This window comes from Aspergillus karnatakaensis (assembly GCF_047715665.1).
Source record: "Aspergillus karnatakaensis strain CBS 102800 unplaced genomic scaffold BJY04scaffold_5, whole genome shotgun sequence".
Taxonomy (NCBI): domain Eukaryota; kingdom Fungi; phylum Ascomycota; class Eurotiomycetes; order Eurotiales; family Aspergillaceae; genus Aspergillus; species Aspergillus karnatakaensis.
The window spans coordinates 476,895-501,783 of NW_027395717.1; the positions used below are offsets into that span (position 1 = coordinate 476,895).

At 50.0% G+C, this 24,889-nt stretch overlaps 5 protein-coding genes across 5 annotated transcripts; 3 read left to right on the top strand and 2 right to left on the bottom strand.

Annotated features, from left to right (window-relative positions):
* The first annotated feature begins 3,116 nt into the window (after positions 1–3,116).
* On the top strand, positions 3,117–4,770 carry BJY04DRAFT_179418 (uncharacterized protein). The gene is made up of 4 exons (XM_073709902.1): positions 3,117–3,315; positions 3,386–3,449; positions 3,506–4,523; positions 4,572–4,770. Exon 3 carries the CDS (start codon positions 3,594–3,596, stop codon positions 4,272–4,274), a length of 681 nt encoding a protein of 226 aa, XP_073575709.1. The 5' UTR covers positions 3,117–3,315; positions 3,386–3,449; positions 3,506–3,593; the 3' UTR covers positions 4,275–4,523; positions 4,572–4,770.
* A 982-nt stretch (positions 4,771–5,752) lies between these two features.
* On the bottom strand, positions 5,753–7,916 carry BJY04DRAFT_214094 (Zn(II)2Cys6 transcription factor; the record flags this gene model as incomplete). Its single annotated transcript, XM_073715112.1, has 3 exons — positions 5,753–7,449; positions 7,503–7,703; positions 7,781–7,916. 3 exons carry the CDS (start codon positions 7,914–7,916, stop codon positions 5,753–5,755), a joined length of 2,034 nt encoding a protein of 677 aa, XP_073575710.1.
* Positions 7,917–10,457: 2,541 nt separating this feature from the next.
* BJY04DRAFT_179421 (uncharacterized protein) lies at positions 10,458–11,758 on the top strand. The gene has a single exon (XM_073709903.1). The coding sequence runs from the start codon at positions 10,690–10,692 to the stop codon at positions 11,350–11,352; it is 663 nt and encodes a 220-aa protein (XP_073575711.1). The 5' UTR covers positions 10,458–10,689; the 3' UTR covers positions 11,353–11,758.
* A 3,848-nt stretch (positions 11,759–15,606) lies between these two features.
* On the bottom strand, positions 15,607–18,330 carry BJY04DRAFT_119261 (Zn(II)2Cys6 transcription factor). Its single transcript, XM_073708303.1, has 3 exons — positions 17,708–18,330; positions 15,839–17,651; positions 15,607–15,782 (listed from the first exon to the last, which is right to left on the bottom strand). Exons 1-2 carry the CDS (start codon positions 18,045–18,047, stop codon positions 15,868–15,870), a joined length of 2,124 nt encoding a protein of 707 aa, XP_073575712.1. The 5' UTR covers positions 18,048–18,330; the 3' UTR covers positions 15,607–15,782; positions 15,839–15,867.
* A 3,646-nt stretch (positions 18,331–21,976) lies between these two features.
* On the top strand, positions 21,977–24,484 carry BJY04DRAFT_205171 (SAM and PH domain-containing protein; the record flags this gene model as incomplete). The annotated part of the gene is made up of 2 exons (XM_073713565.1): positions 21,977–22,069; positions 22,133–24,484. The coding sequence occupies 2 exons, from the start codon at positions 21,977–21,979 to the stop codon at positions 24,482–24,484; spliced, it is 2,445 nt and encodes an 814-aa protein (XP_073575713.1).
* Between the last annotated feature and the right edge of the window lie 405 nt (positions 24,485–24,889).

Here is a 24,889-nt window from a genome sequence, read left to right on the forward strand (position 1 = left end):
AGGGAAGCCAATATAGGCAAGCGACGTCAGAAGAGAGCACCGGGTGATTAGAATGTGGCAGAATGTGGCGCGGGTTGGGCGCCGCCATTATCTGAAGCGTTGAGGGTTTCGATGGAGATAGATTAATTAATTACCCAAGGCTTTTCTTCACCGTCGATCTCCGAATGCGGGGGTGGAATCCCGTCAATTGCAGGCCGTCCCCGGATTCTGCAGGAAATTATGGGCAATGCCAACGTTTCGCCTGATTACCTCCTTGATTCCCGCATGGCACATGCCAGATGTCATGCCCAGACCCAAGACGCACAAGAGAGCCTAAGCATTCAACCCGGCGCCATTTTGAGGCAGCGCCCCGGGATTTGTTTCATGGGCATTGGCATTGCGGGGAAGCAAAAAACATCAGCCTTACGACAAAGTGTTTAGATATCCAGATTTCCTCTCCTAGTAGAAGCAAGAAACGAAGGCTTCGTCGCACGATCAACGATCTTTTCATAGAAGCGAAGGATGTCTGTTGTTCCGAGACGGCAAGAAGGGACAGGGTGCTGAGACGGTGCCTTGCAGATCATTTCCAAACGTATCTTTCGCATATTAATGCACCGGCAGAGGACAAGAAAAAGAATATGCGTCGTCACTTGCGGACACGGAGCTTCGTATTCAGCTTCTTCCTGATTTACCCGGGGCCACCCCTTGCAGTCAAATTCAAGTCGAGATGTTTCCCTCTGTCCTTACACGGAGTCGTCCTCCGCTTTCCATGCAGACACAGAGTGTGAAGGGATGATCCACTATCTCAGCAACGAGACTCTGAGCCTTGGAAGATCGACTCCATTCTCCTTTTCGTCACGGCCCTGCGCAGATACCCCTAGAAGACTGACTAGGAAATGTAATGCCAGGTCTCATTTCTTTCCGTGATCAGGCAGAACATGCTTCCCAGAAAAGCCGACAACAGCCTTATGAGGCTGCTGTTATCGGATTGCATCAATTCCTTGCTGTGGCTTTAGTGGCGACACATGGATCACACTAAGCAAACACTGCACAGGGTTTTGTCGGGTCTAGCCTCACATTCCAGTCGATGGTATTGAAGTAATCGGAAAGGCTGGTTGTTCATAAGGTAGACCTTCGAGGATGCTTGTGGAGTGTCCAGGTGCGGACTCAGGAACACCCTCAGAATCCACGTGGTTCTCTACCTACCTAGGGGGCAAGCCCAACATGTCGTGATTTGGTGAGCCGTCAAGATTTGGGTAATCCAGGGCAGATTTACTAGTATATAAGATCTCAATTTGGAAAAGCTAGAGGTATTGGCGTTTGTGAGCGCTAGTATACATCGTACATCAGGAATGGAAGTATAATGCCAATATATATCTGGGTCCTACTTTGTTGAAGATTGAGATTTACTTATAGTGTATAGCCTGACCACGAACTCTATCACAATCATAAAGCATTCTAGGGTAAAGAAACGGCATTCTGCTGTAGTTCGAATAAAGCATGAAGAGAATTTGATTGAGAAAGGTTGGGAAAAGGTGTTACATAGGGTCCTTTAAGCGCCGATGCTGGCAATAAGACAGATTAGTTTGCGAGGCGCCAGGGATTCAATATTAAAAGCAAAGTACTAAGAAGCTGCAGGGGTCGCATTCCAGCGCGTACTAGAGACGGCCTTTGAAATGGTGACGTCGCATTGCTCGCCTGACTCGAAAGACTTCGGAAGTACTGCGTTATGGGGATATAACTCGGACCTCAAGCATGCCTTTCAGACGCAATCTCCGGGAGCCATGCGCATTGTAACAGGGCTCTTTATAACAGACGCTATAATATACCATGAGCAGCGCTACTACTTGACCCGTTCCTAACTGAGAGTGCAACACGTTATCACGACGTTATCACGACGTTATCAGGCAAAGCTGGGTCTAGAAATAGCAGTATCGAGCTGCAGGCACTAATTTAAGGCAAGCAACGCTGCTACCCCAATTTACTAAAGTTATTCTTAGAAGCCATGCTTTGCCAAGCCCAGGCCGTCGGCTGTATCAGTATGATTGGGTGAGTAGGTGACGCCCACGGCGGCTAAACTATAACACTTCTGTCATAATCCCCAGCCTACCCACTCGCAGTAACGCTTCCTCGTTGGAAATCATCTTCTATTCGCTCTCATCCTTAGCATTAATATTGCGGGCGCGTCCTGACCCCCCTCTCGCGATCCAAGAGACCGAGAGCGCTCCGAGGAAGGGTTTTCTGTGTGTTGAGCGTAGGCTCAGGCTCCCCAGCTTCAGTTCTCCCCGGGTTCCTAAGGTGGTAACTTTTGAGCCAGAGTCGGCGACGGATATCTCGAAGTGAGGTAGATATTGAGAGTGGTTTCTTTGAGGTTTGGGATGAGAGACCAGATAAATTGAGAATCGGACCAAGACCGGCTACGCGCGCAATGCGCATGGATGCTTCTCCAAAGGCGAGAGAGAGGCCACAAGCAATCATGATTCGCCAAAGACCCCACTCATTGGTTTGTGTTAGGCGTTCCTCCAGGTCAACTGCAGGTCAGAGTGTTTGTGAGCCAATAAGACGGGCAGCGATAACCGCCAGGAAATTGTCCCTATGACAAGGCCCTTGCAATCGCACGGGAAAGAGCACGGTGAAGTTGCTTCTAAAGTGGGCAACGATGGGGATCAGGGTCCCAGTGTCCGCGAAGCGCCTGGCTCGAGTGTCTGAGAGCTGTAGCGCCCCTCATCCAATGCGAGACAAACTCACATTGAGCTATATGATTGGCGACTTCAACATCCCGGCTGAACTTCTGCAAGCTAGACCCTTTCTGAACGCTTAGTTCCGCAGGGACGTGTTTCAGATTATGGCCCATGTCCCATTCCTCGCGAGGAACAGAGAAAATATTTGTGGTCGACAGAGCCGCGCGCGTTCGTCCAGCTAGTCAGACCGATTTATTGGAAGAGAAAGAAGCTAAGATCTGTGGGTAAATTGAGGGGTTGATTCAGATGGCGCGCGACAACGATGGTGAAGAATCGTTGACAGCGGCAAACTTCTTGACCCTCGAGCCTGGATAGTTATATAACGCTGCCAGTGTCTGTCCATTGCCATTTGTCTGTACATCCTTTACCAATCCCGAGCTCACCCTTTTCCATTCACTTCAAACCATCTCGATTCAAGCTGTCAGCAGCTGGACTGTGCAGTGCTTACTTTGCCTGACTCAACGACGATCCTACGAAGAGCTGCCATTCATTCCACAAGGCTGTGCAAGCCATACGAAGACAAAAGTACCAAGCCTTTTCACGATCATCTGTTGGTTTCCGGCTCTTTTGCTATCACACACTGGCTGTGTGTTTTGTAAGTTCATCGGGCGCTACAGCTATTTCTATTTTAGCGAGGATATGGCCGACTAACCTCCTTGTTGTAGGTAATAGTACCGTACTATTACTGTCTGGTACAGCTCATCAAAGTTAATCTATCTTCTTTCTGAGGTACTGCACTCTCCTGACAACCTTATTCCACCAACTTCCCCGCCTGACTGTTATAGAGACCTAAAAACCCCACACCCATCTCATATCATTACTCTGGCATCAAGAGCCAGAAGAATCTCGATAGCCCATCCTTCCATCAAAAAGATGGCTCCTACACGGCCATACCTACCGCCTCTTCGCACTCCCAAAAACATGACCTTCCCCTCAGAGCTGCGGGACAGCATTAACACAAGCCTCGACTCTCCAAAGTCCGTTGAGATGAACAGTAAACCCACCGAAGAGGCAGAAACAGCCATAACACCTCCATCAGCATACACCGACTTTCTCAACACCTTCAGTCCTATCTTCGGTAGCCCGAAGAGCTCCCGCGCCAACTTCTCAAAGTACATGCTCGACCAACCCCACGCATCTCCTACATCCGCACAACCAAGCACAGTAGAATTCTCCCGTGGTCACAATCGCAGCAACAGCACCGGCAACAATACACTAAAGCATGCCGCGACAATGCCGCTACCCTCCACCCGCTGCATCAAAGGTCCCAGAAGCCCAGATCAAGCCCGTCGGCCGCGCCTTCCTCCTTCCCAGGGACATCTATACACACCGGTGACAGCACCACCCCTGAGCGCGCACCCACACCTCTACCCACAGCACCGCCCTTCACCATCCGAATGGCGGTTTCAGCAGCTCCACTCACCGGCTACCGAGGGCGGCTCATTCTGCGTTCGACAGGTTGTTACAACGACGGTTACATTTAGAATGGCGCCTCGGCTTGCTGCTCCCCCCGCAGGAAAGAAGAAGAAAGCGGCAGCTCGTCGGAACACATGAGGGTACTGGGTTCTATCTTTGCTCATTCACTGTATATGAGTCACAAGTCCTCCGCAATGGCTCTGGAGTCCTTGGCTGGTTTTTGCTACATATTACGAGGCAAGTCTGTCTTTAGTTGCGTTCTGTTGGACTCTTTGCATTGTGTAGTACTTCTTGAGCATGCATTGTTAGCACGGGGCCGGTTCTTGGAATCGGGAGTTGGAGGAGTTGGGTCGATGCCTGCTACTATGAATATATCTATTTGTCTTTGTAAATCTATCGTTGCTTTCTATTCACACTGCTATACTGATAATCCAGATCTGACTCTGTCTCACCGCTGGTATCTTGTTCTCTTGCTACATCTTCCCCTCCTCTCTGTACCCAACCTCACCAAAACTGCCTCGCCCGCCAATCCCACCACCCTCTAACCGCCGAGCCATAGATTAGCAGATTAACCCGAACCTTACCAAAGAAACGCACCAAACAAACCACTCACAAAAACCGACTGCGCAAGGCACGCAAAGAGCCGTAGAACCCCGAACCTAAGGACCCCGAACTTTAGAACCCCGAGCCCGTCTCCCTAGTTCAGGCCCCCAGCCAATATTCGCTCGAGGACCGCCAACGGCGCGAGCTAAACACTCGCTAAGAGAGCACAGGGCACGCATAGATTGTGAGCATGAACGTTTACAGATGGACCAAGGCGCGTAATAGACTTTTTGGTCTGTTGGATGTTGGATGTTTTATATAGGGTCGTAATGGTACTCCACTTAGGCGGCTATGCATGGCTACCAAACTTCGTTCAATGCATACTATATGGTTAATTGTGCAAGGTGTGAGTCTCTGCGAGTCTCTGCGAATCTAGGACTGGGTTGTTCACATTCTGTATGGCGTCATGGCATAGATGAGGAGGGCGCTTATACAGGCCACTAAGTTAATGAAGTTTCTCATATAGTGCTTCTAATTATAGGATATGTCGAAGGCCAATGGTAGGGGTTGGAGTCACAGTGGAGATGCTTATCTATTTACGATATTGTGTACTGACAGGAGTTAGAGTGGAAAAGGCATAAAGATTCAACTAACTAAGCACATCCAAACAAACTAGAAAACCAACAAAGAGAAACACATGTGAAAATAGAACAATAGCTCCTCAATGCAATCCGAAAGCAAGTAGGAAACCTGAGAAATGAAAACGCCCTCCCAGAGGTAAAGAAAATAATCCGTCCAGCAGATAGTTTGAGTGGATGTGCATAGTGTTGAAAGTAGATCAATCAGGTCTATCATGTTGCGCGCGCGGTGGGGGGTATCAGGCATAAAAATGCATCAAAAATGTAGGAATGGCTCCGCCGACTCGAGGGGTTGATCTTGCCAGCAAGAGTCCCTCGAGTGTCATGGAATGGGTATCATAGTAGTTGTATAATCGTTGTCGCTGTTGAGAAGGGAAAGGGATGTATGTAGCCAGATGTTCCCGCTTGGCTAGTGGTGCTATAGGAATGAGAATCCTACATGAGTAGGTAGTCCCATTTATTTTGCCTCATGATGTCGCGCCAGTGGGGTAATGGTTCCTGAGCTGGCTGCGCTGGCTCCAAGCTAAGCGTGGGTGGTGGAAAAGTGGCAGAAGTAGGTGAGGATGGGGCACTGTCTGCGACTCGCCAGACGGCTTTCAAGATGCGGTACATGCGGCCGAAGCTGCCCATCTCACCGAGGTACTTAAGTGCTGTCACGCGCTCTGACATGGTTTTGCGGAAGAGGGAGGACGGAATAGAGTGCGCGCCTGCAATGAGCAGGGGCCACACGAGGGCGCGGTCAAAGCCCGCGGCACCGGCAGGGATGTATTTTAGTGTATTAGTGACCGAGGTGATGAGGTTAACGATTGAGGCGTCATATGGGTCGAAGTTGGGGAGGAGGCTGTAGAGGTATATGCGCGCAGCGAGGCGGAAGAGTGTCGATACAATTTTCAGGAGCAGGTCGGGGCGGACGAGGCCGGTGGGTGTAAAGGGGGCTTCGAGTGTTGGGTCTATAGGTTCAGTCCAGTCCAGCTGGGCCGTGAGGGCATGAACATGCTGGTAAATGGCAAGGTCGTCTAATTGCTTTTCGAGTTTGAGTGATTCAAGACACGCGATTTCGGAGATGAGGTACATTATGCGGTCGTCGCAGCCCATTAGTGGTTGAAGGCCTGATGAGACGCCACGGAGATGTTTCGTGCGGTAGGTGTGGGCGAATTGGGGTGTTTCGCCGCGCATCGTCGCCCCTAGGATGTCTATCCAGGCGATCAAGGAGATGTTGAGCTTGCTGGGCGCGGAGTGCTGCTTTCTGACTAGGTTGGAAACAACGCGAAAATGCCCATGCCATGGGATGTCCGTGAGGTAGTCATCAGATGTTCCCACGGAGCAGGGGTAGAAGATCATTGCCAGAGAAGCATCCATTATCTGTACTTGGTTGCTGTTGCTGCGGTCAAGCGCTTTGGTGAGTTGACAAATCGCTTCGTACCGGTGCTTCACGATGTCAAAGTCCATTTCGTCTTCCATGCCCATGCTGGTTTTGAGATGAATTGCAGATACACTCAAGCAGCAGTGCATGTATGAGCGGTTGGTTCTGATTGAGCCCAGAACTTCACGAAAACGCTCCGGACCGGTTTGGAGGGCTTCAGAGATAGGGAAGACAAGCGGGATAACGTGATCGACAAAATGGTTGAGCAGCGGCCTATCAGCCTCGCTGATCGGTATCATGGACTCGAGACATGAGGACAAAGGTGCCGGTTGATTGCTGCCGTAGCCGGCCGCATAAGGGTTCACGGAGCCATACTGCTGCTGTAAGAGTTGCTGTGTCTGAGAAGGGTAAAGGGTGTTTGGTGCTGCCTGCGTGGGTGTTGAGCTGAACCAATCTTCGCTAGTTAAGTTTGGAGTAGGCAGAGGCTGTAATGGGTTGGCATGGCCGGCTGTCGTGGCGGTGGCCGAATAAGGGCTCGTCATGGGCATAGTGGGCCATGATGTCTGATTCTCAGGATTGGAGTCAATTCCAAAAGGGTTAGGAGGCGCCGGCCCAGACGCGGTGACCGGGGTAGGTAGAGGCTCTGCATAAGGGTTCGAGTTGCTACCGCTGCTAGACGGCTCCCCAAGTAGTGGCTGATTTGTTTCAGACCCCGTTGTGATGTCAGGAGGTGCCTTCCGATACAAAGTCTTAATGCGCGCCATATAGTCTAGTCGCACATTAGATCTCTCTGCAAGGGAAGTGCTATGCAAGAATTCTTACCTCTCATGGAGCCTTCCTTCTCCATCACCCTGTGCTGACGAATACGTTCTGCAATTCGGTCCCTTTGGCGGTCTCGTAGCTCGGGCGATGCCCACCAGGTTGGGGTCTTGTATTCGCAGCGAAGGCCATACTTCGAACAAGACTCGCACACTGGCCGTTCCTCGTCGCACTTCTTTCTTCTCAATCTGCAGGTAAAACAACCTGTTCCAATGAGTCAGTAAAGAAGCCTCTACGCCAACGCCTAACAAGCACGGAGTATCCGCGAATCACTTTCATACCTGAACGAGAACGACGATACGACTTGACAACGGTCCTCCTAGTTGGCTGGCTGGTAGGAGCAGGCTCTGGCTGAGTGCGGCGGTTCCCACCTCTGGCCGCTTGCGAACGCTTAGTGGATGGACCTTGTTGAGGCATGTTAGATGCTGCGGTTGAAGAAGTAATAAGGTCAGAGAAAGATGAGATGGGCGACAAGTCAACCAATGAAGTTGGAGATATCTTGTACCAGACAAGTATCAACCAATGAAGAAAGAAAAGCAATGACTTGTAATGTCGGTAAGGGGCGATGATGAAACAGAGGATGGAGTCAGGATGATGCAGGGGCGAAAGGGTCTTTATGAAGTTCGTCTCACCACAGTATCTTGATCGAACCTCAAACACAGCTCCGGAAATAGTGCTTCTATTTTTTGCATCACAGGGTCTAGATGGACGAAGCAGGTTGTTTCAGGACTCAAACGAATAACCAACAGCGGGAACTATGCGGGTAACAAATCACCATCGAGATCACGATCTCAATAATGGAGATTTAACTCAAAAGGTAAGGAAGGGAAGAGGTCACCAAACTTGGGCGCTTAGAGATCCAAGGTGCCTCTATAATCTATACCGATCTGCCCGTGCCGCCGCAATGCAGGCGATAGCGCTAGACATGGGGAGCTATAGGCATCGAGTCTCGCTCGAGCGGCTTCCTACTGGATAAAAGTCCCAGCGGTAAGAGATTGATATCTTGGCATGCTTGCGGACGCTTTGAGGGCGCTAAACCGCCCCTCTTAATTGGCTCCTGGTAATTATCGCACAAAAGCTCCGTTCGTTTCCTGCAACAGCTTCTAACAACTTTTGTCTTGAATCGTATTCGCTGTCCTCATCTTCTATGAGAAAGAAGAGAAGTACCGAGCTGTGATCCGAGCTCTTGATCCATTTCCTTTTTCTACGAAGCTGTCAAGTAAAGGAACGCCGAATCTATCTTCTCCCTCAGTTTCTGGGGTAAAGATGCTTAATCCTTATGCTATCCAATCAAGAGCCGATAAAGCTTCAAGTGGGTGCGGCCCGCCTGCTCAAGCGGGGCCTGCCGCAGATGGCCGGAGTTTGATTGGACACTTTTGTCAATGAAGTATCCTTAATTAGCAACATTTAACCGCCCTTATTGCGCCTTAGAAGCACATTTTACATCAATCACCAACACTAGTGGGATTAAATTTAGCTAATAACGCCCAATCAACTAGAATACACTATTAATAACTTCTCAATGGTCCAATGGCAAAGAGTACCGCGGCAACATCGAGATAGCCTTGCTGTAGCTCCCCCTAAGCTTCCCCAAAGCGCGGCTGCAATTGCATTCAATCTCATCACACCCGGGGAAGCTCTGAGAGGCTCGCTTCCCCGCTCTTTGTTCCCAGAATCCTGTATCTGCGTTGAGTACTACATAGTATGTGTGAGAATTGATATCTGTTTCTAAAATTAAGCTCGCCATTGACTGAGTTCTTTTTATAGTATCTCCAGATCGATCGAGATATGATCGTTCTGGTCGCTAGCTAGGTCTACAATACACACTTTGCCTAGTATAAGCGCCAAGGGTTTGCGGAGTATATGCCCGCGCCGTACATGTATCATGTCAGGAATAGAAGCTTCAGACATGAAACACCAACATCACCCTATTAGTTTGAGCCAATAGCAGATCTCTGGCAACCTCAGTGCTTTGGGTCTTACCTCACCCCGGGTATCCTGAAACAATCAAGCTTACAGCGGATTCTTTGGGTCGTAGAGCGCTACCCGGAATTTTTGATGAATTATCAAGTCTCAAGTCGATCCAACTTAGGATACCACGAGTGTAATGATTCCATGCTAACGTAGATCCATATCAATATTGACGTTTGCCATGTACTCCATCTCACTGAGAGCTAGGAGAATATCTATTGCGTTACAGTAGTAGTATGTGAAAAGCTTCGCATTTGCAGCTTGTAGCACTTTTGAATCACGTCTTTTGAAGCTCACATGCTCCAGATGGAATCTTAACGTCTAGTTCTGCAGCCCAATACTGGAAATCCGAAACTGTAAACGATTGCTACACATCTAGCGTTGAGGCACTGCAAATTAGCCCATTTGGGCTTCTATGACGTTCTAAAGTCAGCCTACATTGAGTGCATCACTTATGATTCAGGAAGTTGGTTCAGAAGCCGCGCGCCTACAGAGCTGGACGGGGAGGTTTACATGGTGTTTCAGAATGGAGCCCCTGGCGGCAAAGGAAGGACAGAGAACTTATATAAGAAGGGTAGAGATAAAGAACAATGTTTTCCCATCAAGTTGGCTGTACTGCGAGAGCTCCTGCTTGGTAATTTCTTTGGGTTGATCCCATCCCGCTTTCCTTCTCTTCCTCTGTCTTGGCCAACCCAGGTGGTTGAGGCGCACGACGAACACCATTTTCGAGCCAACACCGATTTTCAGCCAGGCGTCCGGACTCAAGACACATTAGGGCAGGTTCCTTTTGCTCTCAAGTCATTCAGCGGCTTTAGACCGATCAGCAAGCGCACAGTATGTGTTTGATTGTTTCTATTTTGGACTGAGTCTTGGCGGCTAACTATCCCCGGCTTAGTTCAGCATAGCCTGGCGCTCCCTGTGTATTGATATCGTCTTTCTGTATTGTACGCACGTATTGTACCGCCATCGTACGAAAACCAACAGGCCTCCCTCCTCTTATACAACAATCTTTCATCCTCCTCACGACTCGAACACTTGCGATATACTATTCTTAGACAACCTAATCTCCTATCTTACTCTACTTAATTCTTATATCCCTCACCTGGATCTGTTCGACCGACCGCATCTCCTCCATCTCTACCTTCTCTTTACACGCGCACCAAGTCACCTCTATACATGCCATTTCAGGCACAACCTTCGACCTTCACCTGACTACAACATGGCTCCACGACCGGACTTCTATCCTGTTCCTGTTCCACAACATATCACCTTTCCATCAGAGCTTCAGGAGTACCTTAGAGCCAAATCCAACCCCACATCAACATCACACGCTGAGGACAAGGCATCCCCAGTGACACCTCCTCTCGCCTACACAGAGTTCCTGAAAGCTCTCAGCCCCAAATATGGCAGTCCTCCTTCGTCCGCGAGCTCAACATGCTCAGACTACCTCTCCAGAAAGCAACTCTCTCCTCGCTCTCTTCCTCTAACGGCGTCCGCAGCCGCCTTTCCCAGCGGGGCTGTGTCTGCGAGAAGGGCCCGAACACACACAAGTCCTCGATCACCTATGATGATGCCACGCTCTGCTGGAGAGCCTAACCAGTACCGTCGGCTTCGCATGTCCCCCTCATACCTATACTCGCCAGCCCTGATTGTGGAGTCACCGAGGAACCCACGTCCCTCTCAGTCCTCGTATCCATCCATGGAGCGAAGAGTTCGATACGTGGAGTCCACATCAAGCCCAACAGGAACAATAACCACCACCACAACAAGATCAATCACCATTCAGCATGTGGTCACCCACACAAACAGCCTCAAGCGAGTTCCTTCACTGGCGCCGGCGCCGAAGGGGAAGCGGAGACGGGTGAGCCAAACCAAGCAATGAGATCATTCCGTAAGGGACTGTGTTCTATGCTGCTTGACCTTAGCATATGGGAGGCTATGTCGCGCTATTCATTTCCTTTATTGCATTTTCTTAGAGGGGCCAACTTCACACCCTGGAGGTGCGGAAGCCCAAGAAACGGAGTTGACTAGTGCGCTTGGGTTACTCTTTGTCTATTTCCTTCTTTCATCTTTAGAAAAGCGGCAGCTGGAGTTGAGCGTCGATGATTTCATTTGATGGATGGACGGCTTGTTTACGGCTACAGGTGGATCTGGAGATGGGGCTGGAGTTTGGTTTGCTATCTCAATCTAAGTACATAGGTAATGACAATAATGCATCATTCCTCCCAAGCTCCAAATTGATACATCAACTCCCCCTTCCTCGTGAAAGTATGTTCACCGCATGACAACATAGCCTCCCAACACTATTTGGATCCTTCGTCCTCCTTTCAAACTCTCCCACCAAGCTCCTGCCCCTCCCAACGCGCCAATCATACCAACCCCCGGCGCTAGAGCTGTTGGATCTATACCCTTAAGCCCTAAGAACTGACCCGACGCGCCAGCCGCACAGACAGATTAGCGCACAAAAGGATTCAATGGCGCTTGGGTAATCCTGTGCGGAGCTTTGGTTATATTTTGCTTTGTTTGGGGGCTGCTGGGTTGGGGGCTGTTGGTAGCATAAGTCTTGGCTTGGGAGGGAGTGGAAGAAAGAGCGGAGAGTGACTCTTCAGGAAGGCTTTGGGAGGGACCTCGGAAGAGGGCTTTGCTATAGTCATACAAGAGTGAGTATCAGGTTGGATGCTTGATGACTGTTTTGAGCTATCCTAGATGGTATCTACGAGGTATATGGGGACAACGCATTGGGCGAACGACGCTGCCCATGGTGGACTTGTAGAGTCCAAGAAGGCATACGCAAATCTCCCACCGACAATGCTCCTTCTTGAGCGAGCAACCAACATCTAGAACCATTGTGCTTATCGAGCAAGCTACCCATAGCTGGCTAACAGCTACAGCAGTAGTAAGCAAGCAAGGCAAAGCCACCACCGCGGTATACTACCGATTCCCGTAAAGACGTATTACGGTGGTAATACGACACAATCACCCCCAGCACATGGCAAGCAAGTATATCAAGAAGCGCATCACCACCACCCACCAAACGCAAGGTCAAATTGATTAAACGCACACAAGAATAGAAACAACATTCTCATCATCCCAGAATAAACGCTTGTTGATTGGTACCCGTTATGCGAAAAGAGGAGGTCGACCGCAACGACGACGGAAGCAACAGGTAACAAACCAATAAGAGGGCGTAAAGTAAAGATAGATCACCAGATGAACCGACGACATGCACGGATAGAATCAACTCACGACGCAAGACCTTTCCTAGCGTTTTCTATTTTCAGAGTCAATATCAAGCCATATCCTGGTTGCGGGTTGTGATAGGGTGGGAGAGATGGGGAGATGGTCGTACATTGTGGAAGGCGACGGAGCTAGTTGTGGAATGATGTAGATCTAACTGAGAGAAAGGTTTAATTCCCGCTTTGCGGTATGCATGTCGTCTGGAATGACATGGGTGGGAGGACTAGGGCGGGTTGTGTGATATGCAGGACAATGTGTAGCTGTGTACTTTAAGCATGGGCTAGTGCTGGTTAGTGGATGCGTGCTAACCTTATCCATGCCTCTGGGGAGGAAGGATAGGAGAATATGGAAGGGGATTGGACGAGATGGAGATAAAAAAAGATCAGGCAGGCGGTTCTCTCACGCAGGGAACTTATTTTAGAAACAGGAGTTGATGAAATGAGGGGTGTGCAATTGAGCATCCGATCCTGGCGGGAGGAGAAGAAATCGAACTGATGCTCGTTTGTGAAATCCATTGGTCCCAGCTAATATCGATTAAGCGCTGGACAATGGGCAGCTATTTTTGGGTTGTACGAAGGATTGCCAGGTGGTGAGATAGCTCGATTCCGCAGAGAACAGCTGGCCAATGTTGCTTCGGCGGCATTCGCAATAACCGCGCTCGTTTGCGACCGCTTATTGGTTCAGATTGATTCTTTCTCTCAGATGATATTAATAGCTCGCAGATTTGACACTAATGCAGTGTTGTCACGGTGGCGGGAGGAGCGGCCAGTTAGATCGCAGCCCTAAGCGCTTAACCTGGGGGGACGATCACTTGTGAAGAATCCATATTTAGAACCGCGCTGAAGTCTCCAACTCGTACCTGCAGGTCGCAACGGTGTTCTAATTATGGGTTTGAGTGATTGACGACCTCATACTTTGGTGTTGACGATTGGTCTATACACGTCTACTGACCCGCCAGCGAGATTAGGTCTCATCTTGCGGTGAGGGGGGGACAATGGTACAATTCGAGCCAGAGATGTTTATTATGGCCTATTTTTCTATGAATGCAAGCACGATTTTCCCAGTCCTCAAACCTTCACTTGGTCGGTTTCCTTATGGCGATTTTGACCTACCTTTATATCACGGCTTGGGACAAAGCTTAATGCGCAAGGTAAGTGCATCTTCCCTTGGTCAATATTCTTCAGGGCTGAGGTCAATATGTTTCAGGCGCACCAGCCTGGCTTACATCCTCTGACCTTCATGGTCGACAATTTCCACTGCGGGCTTCACCTTTCACCCAGAGCAAATATGTACATGGCAGCTACCCTGTGCGATTCAAAGCGACAGTGGAAGTTGACCTTTGAGACAGACCAAAGATGTAGGCTCCATCATTGTCGCCATCTCGGAAACACTCTGCCGTTACCTCGTTTGACAAGAGAAGATTGCGACTTGTCACAGCGCATCTAGGGCTATCTTCGACAATGAGCAAACTAGTTCCCTCCTACATCGATTTGAATTACTACTCTATCAGCTCGAGTATTTTATTCTCCGAAGCTGGATTCTCTCGGTGAGTGACTTGTTTTCGGCAGTGCAACCCAAGTCCTACCGCCTTGTGTTATACCATCTCTTCTCCGCGCTCAGTCGAGGAGCGTCACCTTGACATCGCATGTAGTTTTCTGGTATTATACACGACCTCGTCCGGTAGTCAAAAGCAGGCATTCCTTCTACCTGTAGCACTCTGCTCATCAAGTCACACTGGCACTGATTGAGTTCCTACTATGTACATGTAGGGGTCTCACACAGCCACGAGAGGCCATCTCCAGTAAACCTAGTAGCTCTTTCCAGTAACAATGACGCCGAATTGAATGTATGTTTCGGTTTGTGCAATGGCCGATAACATCACAAGTTCAAGAAGTCAGGAGTACATTACTTACCATGTTTTACGCGGCTGCCCCTCCAAACCATGTTTTATCTAGCTGGCGGGTAGTCAGATAGCATATCGTGCAGCTGACTACCACCAGAGAGGAAGGCTCTCGCACAGGGGATTATACCCCTCTCCCCGGTACATAAAAGAGTTTTCACTGCGGTCTACCATAAAACATGACGCAACAGTAGGTCTCAAGTAGGAAACTCAGTATGATACCAAGAAAGGTCGCAATGGAGCTTTATCTGTTATCCAATCTGAATAATGTGCTATATATCGCAGCTGTTCGTTGATGTGGGCTAGATCAGTGGGAAGCACGTACTCGGGGAAATATAGAGTCTGCAGCGCCGATTTCCACTGCAAGGTGCATTTCTTAAAAGAGGAGTAAATAGCAGTAACGGATACAATTACTCAGTTTGGGATCCCTAGCACATGCTCTCGTGATTTATATGTGTAAAGAGGCTATGAAACATGTCGCGCAAGAGGGACGCTCCGTTTATATGGACGTTTATGGAAGAAATTAAATGTGAAACCGCATATATTTATATCTCGCGGCACCGAGCACGTATTTCTCTACTATGTTTGTCTGTTGCTGAAAAGAAGGTTATATTCCACTGATCAGTAGTAAGGATTGAAGAAAAACGTAGCCCCAATAACCAGATAAATACATCAAAATCGGCTATACCAGCAAAAGATAGACAAGAAGAGAAAATAGTAGCAACCGAGACCACGAAACAAACCTGTGGACCGGAGGGTATAAAGCTCAAGATAAACTTGATCGAGAAGATATAGAAACACCAAGCAGCATATATTCGGGCTTAGAAGGTAGAAGAAAAGAACGGCACCCATTTCCTGAAAGGACAGTCCCGTGAAAAGTAAAATAGACTGGCTTCGAGAGCACAAGACGCACAGAAACCACCCAAACTGAACAGGGAAAATGATATCACAAAATGAAGTGTAGAAGCCAGCCGCAGTGATCCAACATGAAGGCCGTGGGTAGACCTGCCGACCTTGCGTGGTTGAAGTTCGATATGCGACTGGGTAAACTAACTTCAGGGCTCCGTCTCGAAGACAGAGCAGTGAAAGGAAGTAACAGAGAAAGAGCCACCAAAACAAAATATAGCAAATAATGAAAATCCCTAACGCCGACCGTACACCGAGAGTCAATAACACTAGTTCGAGTCAGTGATCAGATGTAGAAAATGTTCTATCATGAATATTTGCATACCTATTATCATCATCATGCAGTTGGAACCTTTAGATCAGTAGATAATTCCATTCACGAGCAGTCATGACATCCCGCCAATGTAGAGGCTTTTTGACCCGTCGCGGCGTAGGATCAAACGAGGAAGGGATAGGGAATCCCATGCCGGGGTATCCCATTGCTGCTGCTGCTGGGGCAGACGAAGGGCCCGGCATGCTAGAATCAAAGAACATCGGCTCCTCGGTGCTATCGTCGGAGAGAGTCCAGACTTCTTGCAGGACAGTGTACATGCGACCAATACTGCCAAAGTCACTACTTGTGCCGACCAAGCTAACTCGCTGTTCGAGGATGATGCGGAAGTTGCTTGTTGGTGTTGACCATGCCCCCGTTATCAGCAATGGCCAGACGAGTGAGCGGTCGTAACCGAAGGGCCCCGATGGGATAAATTGGAGGAGGCTGCCGACGGTCTCGACCAGATCGAGCACGTTTTGTTGCGATGGGTGGAAGCCCGGTGCCAGACTGTAGAGATAGATTCGGGCTGCGGCGAGGAAGAAAGCGGAGATGTTTTTCGTCAACTTGTCGGGTTGGAGAATGCCTGCACTAGGCATTGGGTTTTCCGGCGGGACTTCGAGGATCGATTGCTCGGCGTGGTCGAGCTGTGCTGTCATGAGCGAGACTTGGTTGAGGATTGTGTAGTCGTCCAGCAGGCCGTCTCCTTTCATGGTTTCGAGGCATGCAATTTCTGAGATCAAATACATGATTCGATCGTCACATCCCATTAGCTCCCTGAGACCGGATGAAACCCCGCTGAGATGCTTGTTGCGGTATGCGTGTGAAAATTGAGGCGACTTGCCCAGCATTGTAGCGCCCAAGATATCAATCCATGTGCTGAGCGACACGCTGAAGGATGGGATCGTGTAGTAGTTGGCTTCCATCATTAGTCCCAGCTTGTTGATAAGCTTCGTCATGGAATGGTAATGTTCTTGCCATGATACATCCATTTGGTCGTCACCGTCGGGGGAACCGACAAAAGTGTGGAAGAGAATCATCGCCAATGTCGCGTCCAAAACCGTGTCGTGGCCAGTATCCGTGTACATTGTCCGGACGAGTCCAGAGATGGTCGCAAATCGATGCCGGATGATGTCATCTTCCACTCTCTTTCCGCGCTGCTTCTTCACTGTCTTGAGGTGTATAGCGGATATGCTAAGACAGCAATGATAGTATGATTTGTTCGAGTCGAGCGATTGGAGGACATTGCGGATGCGCGAGGGTGCCTGTTTATGAAGATCGAGAATAGGAAATACCAGTTGCAGGACGTTGTCGACAAAGTGATAAAGGAGGTAGCGCTCCCGGTCGTTTGTGCTCATCTTTCCTTCCACGTACCGGGACAATGGCCGGGTAGGAAAGTCGGATGGCCCCAGTGGTAGAGGCGGCTGCACACGAAATGTGCTTGTAAACCCTTGATACCATTCTTCGCGCTGCGGTGCTGGGATTGTTGCTGCTGTCGTCGTTGCTATCGTTGCTGTGGTGGGTGGTGATGTTGTGATTGATACTGGTGTTGGGATTAGTGTTGAGTTGGGGAGCATTGAGGTTGTCATAGCATTAAACATTAAGTTCTGGGTGTTTTGGAGTGCTGGTGTCTCTGGTATAAATGTGCTGCTTCCGACACTAGGGTCGAAGCCGTACAAATTGGGGACCATCGGGGTGGTCATAGCACCAGTTGTAGGTGTTGGTAAGAAGAAAGTGGAGGGGTCATATGTGATTGTTTCCTGCTGTTGAGGTTTGCTGACAGGAGTGTGGCGAGCCTTGGATGATGAAACAGCATGCTTAATATACTCTGAATTGTGAGAATGATTAGTAAAGACCATCGACCAACGAAATTACCTTGCATACCTTGCAGGGCTGTTTCGCTTCGCATAACTTTGGCTTCTCTGGTGATTCGTTTGACCTTCTCTTTTTGCATATTCCGCGCATGTTCGCTGGCCCACCAGCTCGGCTTGTTCCATTCACAGTCCACGCCCAGGGTAGCGCAGCAGTCGCAGATAGGATGAGTCTCGTCGCATTTCTTCCTTCGCAGACGACAGGTATAACAACCATCGCGCGAGCGTGTATGGCTTTTTACTATTTTGTTTGCAGGATCCTGGGTGGCCGAACCGCGAGCTGTCTGAGTTCGACCGGACCGTTGATTCCTCAATTGCTTGCTTGGTCCGGCAGAGGTCGACATGGTGTCCATCTTGAGTTTGGTGACGCGATTGTTGAAGTCGATAATATCAAGTCGTGGTACACAGAATAGTCAAGGTGACGGTGGATCAGACAGTGCAATCGTTCATGGACCCAGTCAATCCTCACTTATAAGCAGCCTCTTGTGTCGTGTTGTAGTGTGAGGTTCCAAGCCTGGTCTAGATGGTTGACTATCGGAAGGTCGGCTGTCGAAGAGACCATCAACGAAGCCGTGGTGAACATGATGCTCTTATCATCTGGAGATGAAGACCTTTAAAACCAAAAGCAGTAATGCACCATGCTCTGATGCTTCTATTTTTTGCACCATGGCGGCGGTTAAGCTAGGTGAGGTGCGTGCTGTCTGCATCTCGAAGCGCGGGCCGGGGGAGATCTGGAGCAAACGACGAATGGCGGGACGACAAAGAAGCTAATTTTGGATTCTGGCCGGCGGTTGTGCCTGGGGATGATCAGGGTCAGGACGAACTTGAGAACTGGGAGAGCTGCTGGGGTCCCTTGTCAGCTTTCGTTCCCTCTCTAGTATAGTTGGCGCCGCATCTCAGGCCATGCGAGTGATGCAGTTATGCGGCGTTTTTTATGGATCTTGGCCGTATTCTGGGGTAGTTCCTCACACTCGGGCATACTCTATCAGATTGCTCCCGATCTCTCTCTTTATGTTATATCACTCCCTGCTGTCCCTTTTTCCCGCTTCAATTTGATCCGTTTTCGAGTGTCCCAGAGGTCTTTTGCTCTAAAGTGAGGTCTGGTAGAAAGTCGAGGGTGGTCTAAGTGATGCCCACCTCGAGGAAAAGCGAGAATATCATTGGATGTTTCACGTTTCAGAATGAGAGTTTTCTTGATTAGTGTGCTCCCCAGCGACTGATGAAACACTTTTCAGGAGGTGGTCTGTGAAGGAACAGAGCAAGGTGCATGCCAAGCTTCATTTTCCGATCTTCGATTGGCGACCTCTTCAGCCTTCAGCGCTTCGACCGCAATGCTGATTGGGATATTGGAGCCCACTTTAGTTGTTTATCCAATCGCCAGTCATAGATCATGTAGGGTCTGTGCCGAACCGATAATCTACGCTACAATCAAGCCTGATTGGCTGAAACCAGTTCATCCAGGAATCTCCAATAAGCTCTCTCGAGCTGGCGCCCTTAACCACCATTTCACAAACTTAATGGTGCTTAAGCTGCGTAATAGCCTTAATAGCGATGCATTCGGCGGCAAGATCACAGTTAATCTGCAAAGGTGTGATTCCGAATCTTCGGGAAAGCCGGATGACGCCCATTTCCTATTAATAGACATTTACCTCAATTCCTAGTTAATTGTCTTTTTGAAGTCAAAATCTGCATTAATTTACGCGCCCACAACATAGTTAGCAACTCTGCTGCATGGGACACTGAAAGACCTGTGGGTAATGTGTGTTAAGACGACGTGGTTTGGGCTGCGTTCGTATCAATCGCTGTCGTTAACCGCCCACCGAGACTTCAACGACTCGGCGGCAAGCTTGCAATGTGAGAATTCTCTCGAAGGATTCGTCGATGACAGTCTTACCTCCCTAGAAAGCAGGCACCAGAATTGCGAGCCGGTTACTGTGTCCCTTACAGTAGGTAGGCTCGAGGCGCAGAGAGCCTTCGACTGAGAGGATGGACACTGGGGACTCCTGTTGTCGTGCTCCGGGTAATGCCCACTTAAGGAACTGGTCGCCACTGGTTACGATAAGGACTCTTTACATACATTGACAGTCTGAAGGATCTTTAGATGGTGGACCCAAGGCCAGTCAAAACTTTCAAGAAGCCGTCAGGCGCCTCTCAACACACATGTGACTTTGGTCACGGGGTATCAGCTAGAATGCATGAGTCCTACAGACCCAACTCATTACTCCAGTGCCACTTCCAGCACGAGACTAACTAATTGTCCGGAGTACCTTGTCTGGCTTTTGTCTGTTTAGGCCCTTGGTCAGTGAAAGTGATGAATCAGAAGTTTCCCACTCTGAATTGATCAGGCCCAATGAGCGGATTATGCCCTGCCGTGAAAATGATTGAGTCACTATCAGTTCTAGTACTACAAGTCCGACACGATCGTACAAGAGACAGCAAATCTTTCTTTGGCACTCTTGCTTGCGGACAAGACGAACCGTATTACTTTCGCTAAACAAGACAAGGCAGGCTTGCAGCCCAAAGGAAAGGATGTACCCAGTCGACAGACTCACAGAGACTCGTTAGTTGGTCTGTATTGCGGGCGGGGGTTAATCTAAATGCCTGGTCCCGGTACTATCGAGTCCGGGTTACACATACACGTCGGCGTGGAAGGCTGGGCTGGCCCTCGGGCTCAACAACGCGGTCAAGTCCGGAGTAGGAGTTCGATTCCCTCAAAGCTTCGTCTCGAAATGACCTACCCTCGCAATCAAGAAAAAGCCACGAGGCTAGGGTAGTTTGAATCGACGAGATAATGTCAGAGCGTTGAACACCGCAGCGCCCAATTGCTGGACGTTGCTTCGCCAACGCCTGTCAGAAATGCCGAGAGATCCTCAAGGTTCCGGCTCTCCTAGCTTTGTACAACGGGTAGGCGATATCACCTCTAGGTTGGACGGCCAGCGGCATTGCCAGCTAAGCGATGCGACCTCCGATAGCAACGCTATGATATGGTTGCAGCCGAAGCCCTAACAATATCGGCGGGTGTCGACGGAGAGCTTATGGACAGATGATCTGTATGTTGTACGGAGTACGTTGAAAAATTGGGCTGATACATCTCATCTTCAAAACATTCGAAGGTGAGACACTAGATCACGCCAGATGTGACTGAAGAGCGGTCTCAGACTCGAAGGAATGCTGAGAGGAGGCGGGAAATCCATTGGTATTTGAGGTCCGCATTGACAGCCCCAAGAGTGACAAGTGGAGAGGAAGTGAGGCAGGAAGGCCTCATCACATTTCACGATGCAAGCCTATCCTGGTCTTCGAACTGTGGCTGTGACCTGTCAACGGCCGGAGTGTTGCTATTCTGGGTGAAATTAGGCACAGAAATAGAAGTTAAGTCTCGGTAATTAAACAAAGAAAGTCAGAATTAAGGATGATTCGGCGTGACCAAATGACAGGAGCTGCCTTAGCGCTGGCTCCACTGCGCAATGAGTGGCTGTCGCCGGGCGACCAACCGTGACCACCGCAGTAGCGTCTCTTCCTCCAGCCTCTCACACCTCCTCTTCCCCCTCCTTTGTGTGCTCTCTCTGCCACGGGAAAATTTCAAGGTTATGCAGCCCTCTCCTCTTCAGCCAACGAGAACCTGTAATTGGTGTTCTCTAACCGCTGGGGAATCCTGTCATGCAGGAGTGCAGCCAATCACCCTCCCGAGTACCCATGGGAGCATGAGAGGATGAGCTTCGATTCGCCCTTCTCCTTCGACCCCTCCTATCTGCATCTCCAGGTTCAGTTCATCACATCCATCGAGGACGGTTATGTTGAGTGAATCCTGGCGGTTTGACATGATGGGGAAATGCGGCCGGCGCTTTAGCCCGTGGCATATTCCTTTTTCCCCCTAGGGTCAGATAACCTTTACCGACTGGTATATACTTAACGCTGTGTGATCCCACGATCCTCTCTTGTGCCCCCTCGCTCTCTGATACCCAAATTCTCCCGACCTTGGCCGTACAGGAAGTCAAGCCAGATTTTGTCTGCCTTATTCCTGTTCCAGAAACCAGTTCGATTCCACTTCTCTCAGAATTTGTAAACACACTTTGAAATAGCATTGTCGGTTCCTTACTACTAGGAGCTTTTGGCTCCTTTGCCGTGCATCATGGTACCTACTTTCGAGCGCCTTCCAAGGCCCACTTGCACTAATGTTTCCTCCCAGACTTCGACTCGCGGATTCTCGTTTGACTATATCAAGGCTCAGGAGCAACTATTCCTGGAGTCTAAGAAACTGCCGCATGTCAGATCCAGCTCAGTAATGTCGGACTCGACCGAGATCCTCGACACCGACTACGATACGGACTCGGTCAACGCAACATCCGATAGTTCTCCTTATAGGAGCTCCGACTCAGTCCGTCTCCCTTTTGTCTATTCCATACCTCTTGTGGATCAAAGCTGACCAAGATTAACATAGCTTGTGGCAGAGAGTGTCACGACTTTGTCGACCCTGTCATCGCTGGACGATATTAAGACTCCGGACTCGACCGGCCTGACTGCGTTTCACTTCCACATCGATGAAAGTCCTATCAAAGGCCCTCAAGGCCCCCACCTCTTCCGAACCTCTGAGGAGTCTCTCTCCAGACCCCAGCTGACACCTGACTGGACGACGGAGAAAGTTCCTGACAGCGCAATAGCAACTCACTTCTACACTGGATTTCATACGGAGCCCGAGAGGAAGGACACTCCCGTACCGGACAATGTTGCACCAGCCCCATCGCCTTCACCAGCCCCAGCACCTCTGTCCCGTCCCGAGTCCCGTGTTGACGTTGCCAACTGGTCGCCAGACGAGGTTGTGAGTTGGATGCGGAAGCTCGGATTTGATGAGACTGTTGTTGAGAAGTTCTACATCAACGACATATCTGGGTCAATCTTGCTGGAGCTTCAGGTTGAAGACCTCAAGGAGCTCGAAATATCTTCGTTTGGCAAGCGTCATCAGGTAATGGCCTGCATCAGACAGCTTCGAAGGGGATATTACTCCAGCTCTCCACCTTCTTGTGACTCAGGAATGTCTACTCCAGATCCTTCTTTGAGGCAAGGAACTCCTCAAACAACTGCTGCCGAAGTAAACGGCGATTGCACGAGCCCAGCTTGTGATGCCCCTAGATCCCGATCCGGGTCCCGTTCGTCCGCTCAGAACCGTTCCCGCCAAGACAGCCGCCAGAGTCAAAAGCGTGGTCGCCATGGGGCTGATATTGTTCCTGAAGATTCAGTCTCAATCGTTGCAATTGAGCAATTGCTCCCCAAGCTGCATGTTTGCTCCAAGGGTGAAAACTGCCGCAAGTGGCAGAAGCAGCAGACCCGAGTTGCTCGCATCCTAAAGGACCTCCAACTCGAAGGACTGGGGGGCTCAGTTCTCGTTACTGGAGATCCAGGCAACGCTGCCACAGCGCCGACTCTGACCAAAACGCCTAAGCTTGAATCCAAGCCATTTGTGCCAGAAGTGAAGCTGCCTGTCTCAGATATGAAGTCGCCCCCACTGGAACTGAAAACTCCCAAGTCGGATATCACCCCTTCTCTTATCGCATCGTCCGATATTATGGGTCTCAATCATAAGGCTGATATCCACCTGTCTCAAGAGAGTCTTGATGGTGTGAAGTCACGCGATCCGCAAGAGAATGTCCGCAACTTCCTAAATTTCCAGCGACTCAGTGCTCTGCAGCCAGTGACAGACCCTGCCACACCTCCTGCAGACCACGATGCTTCGATGGAAGACTCTCCCAGATCCGCAAAGGGTCCTACTCTGTCTCAGCATCTCCGAGGTCTTCCTAAGCTGCGGATCCCTAGCCTTCAGGTCCCAAGCGAGGCCACTTTGTCCCCCAACGCTTCTGCCCAGCGCACCATCACGCCCTCTGCTGTGCGCAAACTGCGCCAGTTCCCTACAGGCGCTCGCGACAAGTCCGCGAACCTCCACAGCTCTCTATTGTCACCTTCTGACTTTTACCGCCATGATCCTCACTACGATCAGAGCACCCCATCGCCCAGCGGCGATGCTCCATTGACAGCTATTCCTGCTGGACCTGTCGAGCGCGCTTGCTCTCAGTCTGTACCGCCAGACATGCGGTTTGGACACCTGACACAGGGCCAGATGGACGACGCTTATGCCGCCGCCACCAAAGACAAACATCGTCGATTCCACTCTGCTGCGAACGGGCCAGGCTTCAAGGCATTGGTTCCAGTTGCGGAACGCTCGCCTCTACCTCCCATCGACACCCTCGAGGACCTCGAGAAGACACCGCGCGCGCCGCACTACAGAAACAATCCGTTCAGTCCCAACTCGTCGCACGCGAACGACATCATCCATAGTGGCTGGATGAAGAAGCGTAAGACAACGAGACTTATTCGTCATGAATGGGAGGAGAATCATTTCACCCTTCGGGGCACCCACCTCTGCATGTACCCCGATGAAACCGCCGCTCATGCCGACCACAAGGCATTGGAGCGCATTGATGTTGATGACTACGCCGTGGCGTGCTCTTCCCTCAACTCGAACTCCAAATTGACCGCCGCCTTCAAAAAGACCGTCTTGAAGCGCATCAACGACAGCCAGAGCGAGGCTGCCTTTGCATTCTCCCTGATTCCCGCCTCTAACGGCAGTGGTGGTGCCGAGCGAAAGTCTTTCCTCCCTAGCGGGCCAAAGTCGCACCATTTCTCCGTCAAGACACGGGAGGAGCGTATCGACTGGATGCGAGAGCTGATGCTTGCCAAAGCTCTGCGACGCGGCCGTGAGAGTGGTGACTCGGTCAACGTCAACGGCGAACCTTTCTAGCCTGCTACACTGGTAGCTCTTGTTTGATTTCACCTCCTAGCATTGATACCCATTCATTCTTTCCGCCATTTCTCTTCTCATCATCCCCTTTATTATTGATTCTGCATTTGTTGTTGCAACCACACACTCTACTGATTCCCACTCATGTCTGTCCAAATTACCGAACTTTACGACTTTACGAACATCTTTCCTTATTCCCCTCGGGCGCGTTCTTTGCTTTTTTACCTTTTATGGTGTCTGTGAGCCGGAATGCTAGGCTTGTTTTTTGTCGCCTGGCAGGAAGTAGCTAGATTGGATGCATGTTGGGTAAACAGATGGCTCACGCCTGGTTTTTCCGTCTTATGATGTCCGCAGACTGAGCTGGAACTCAATGGCTGACTTGGGACTGTACTTGAAAGAAAGCGC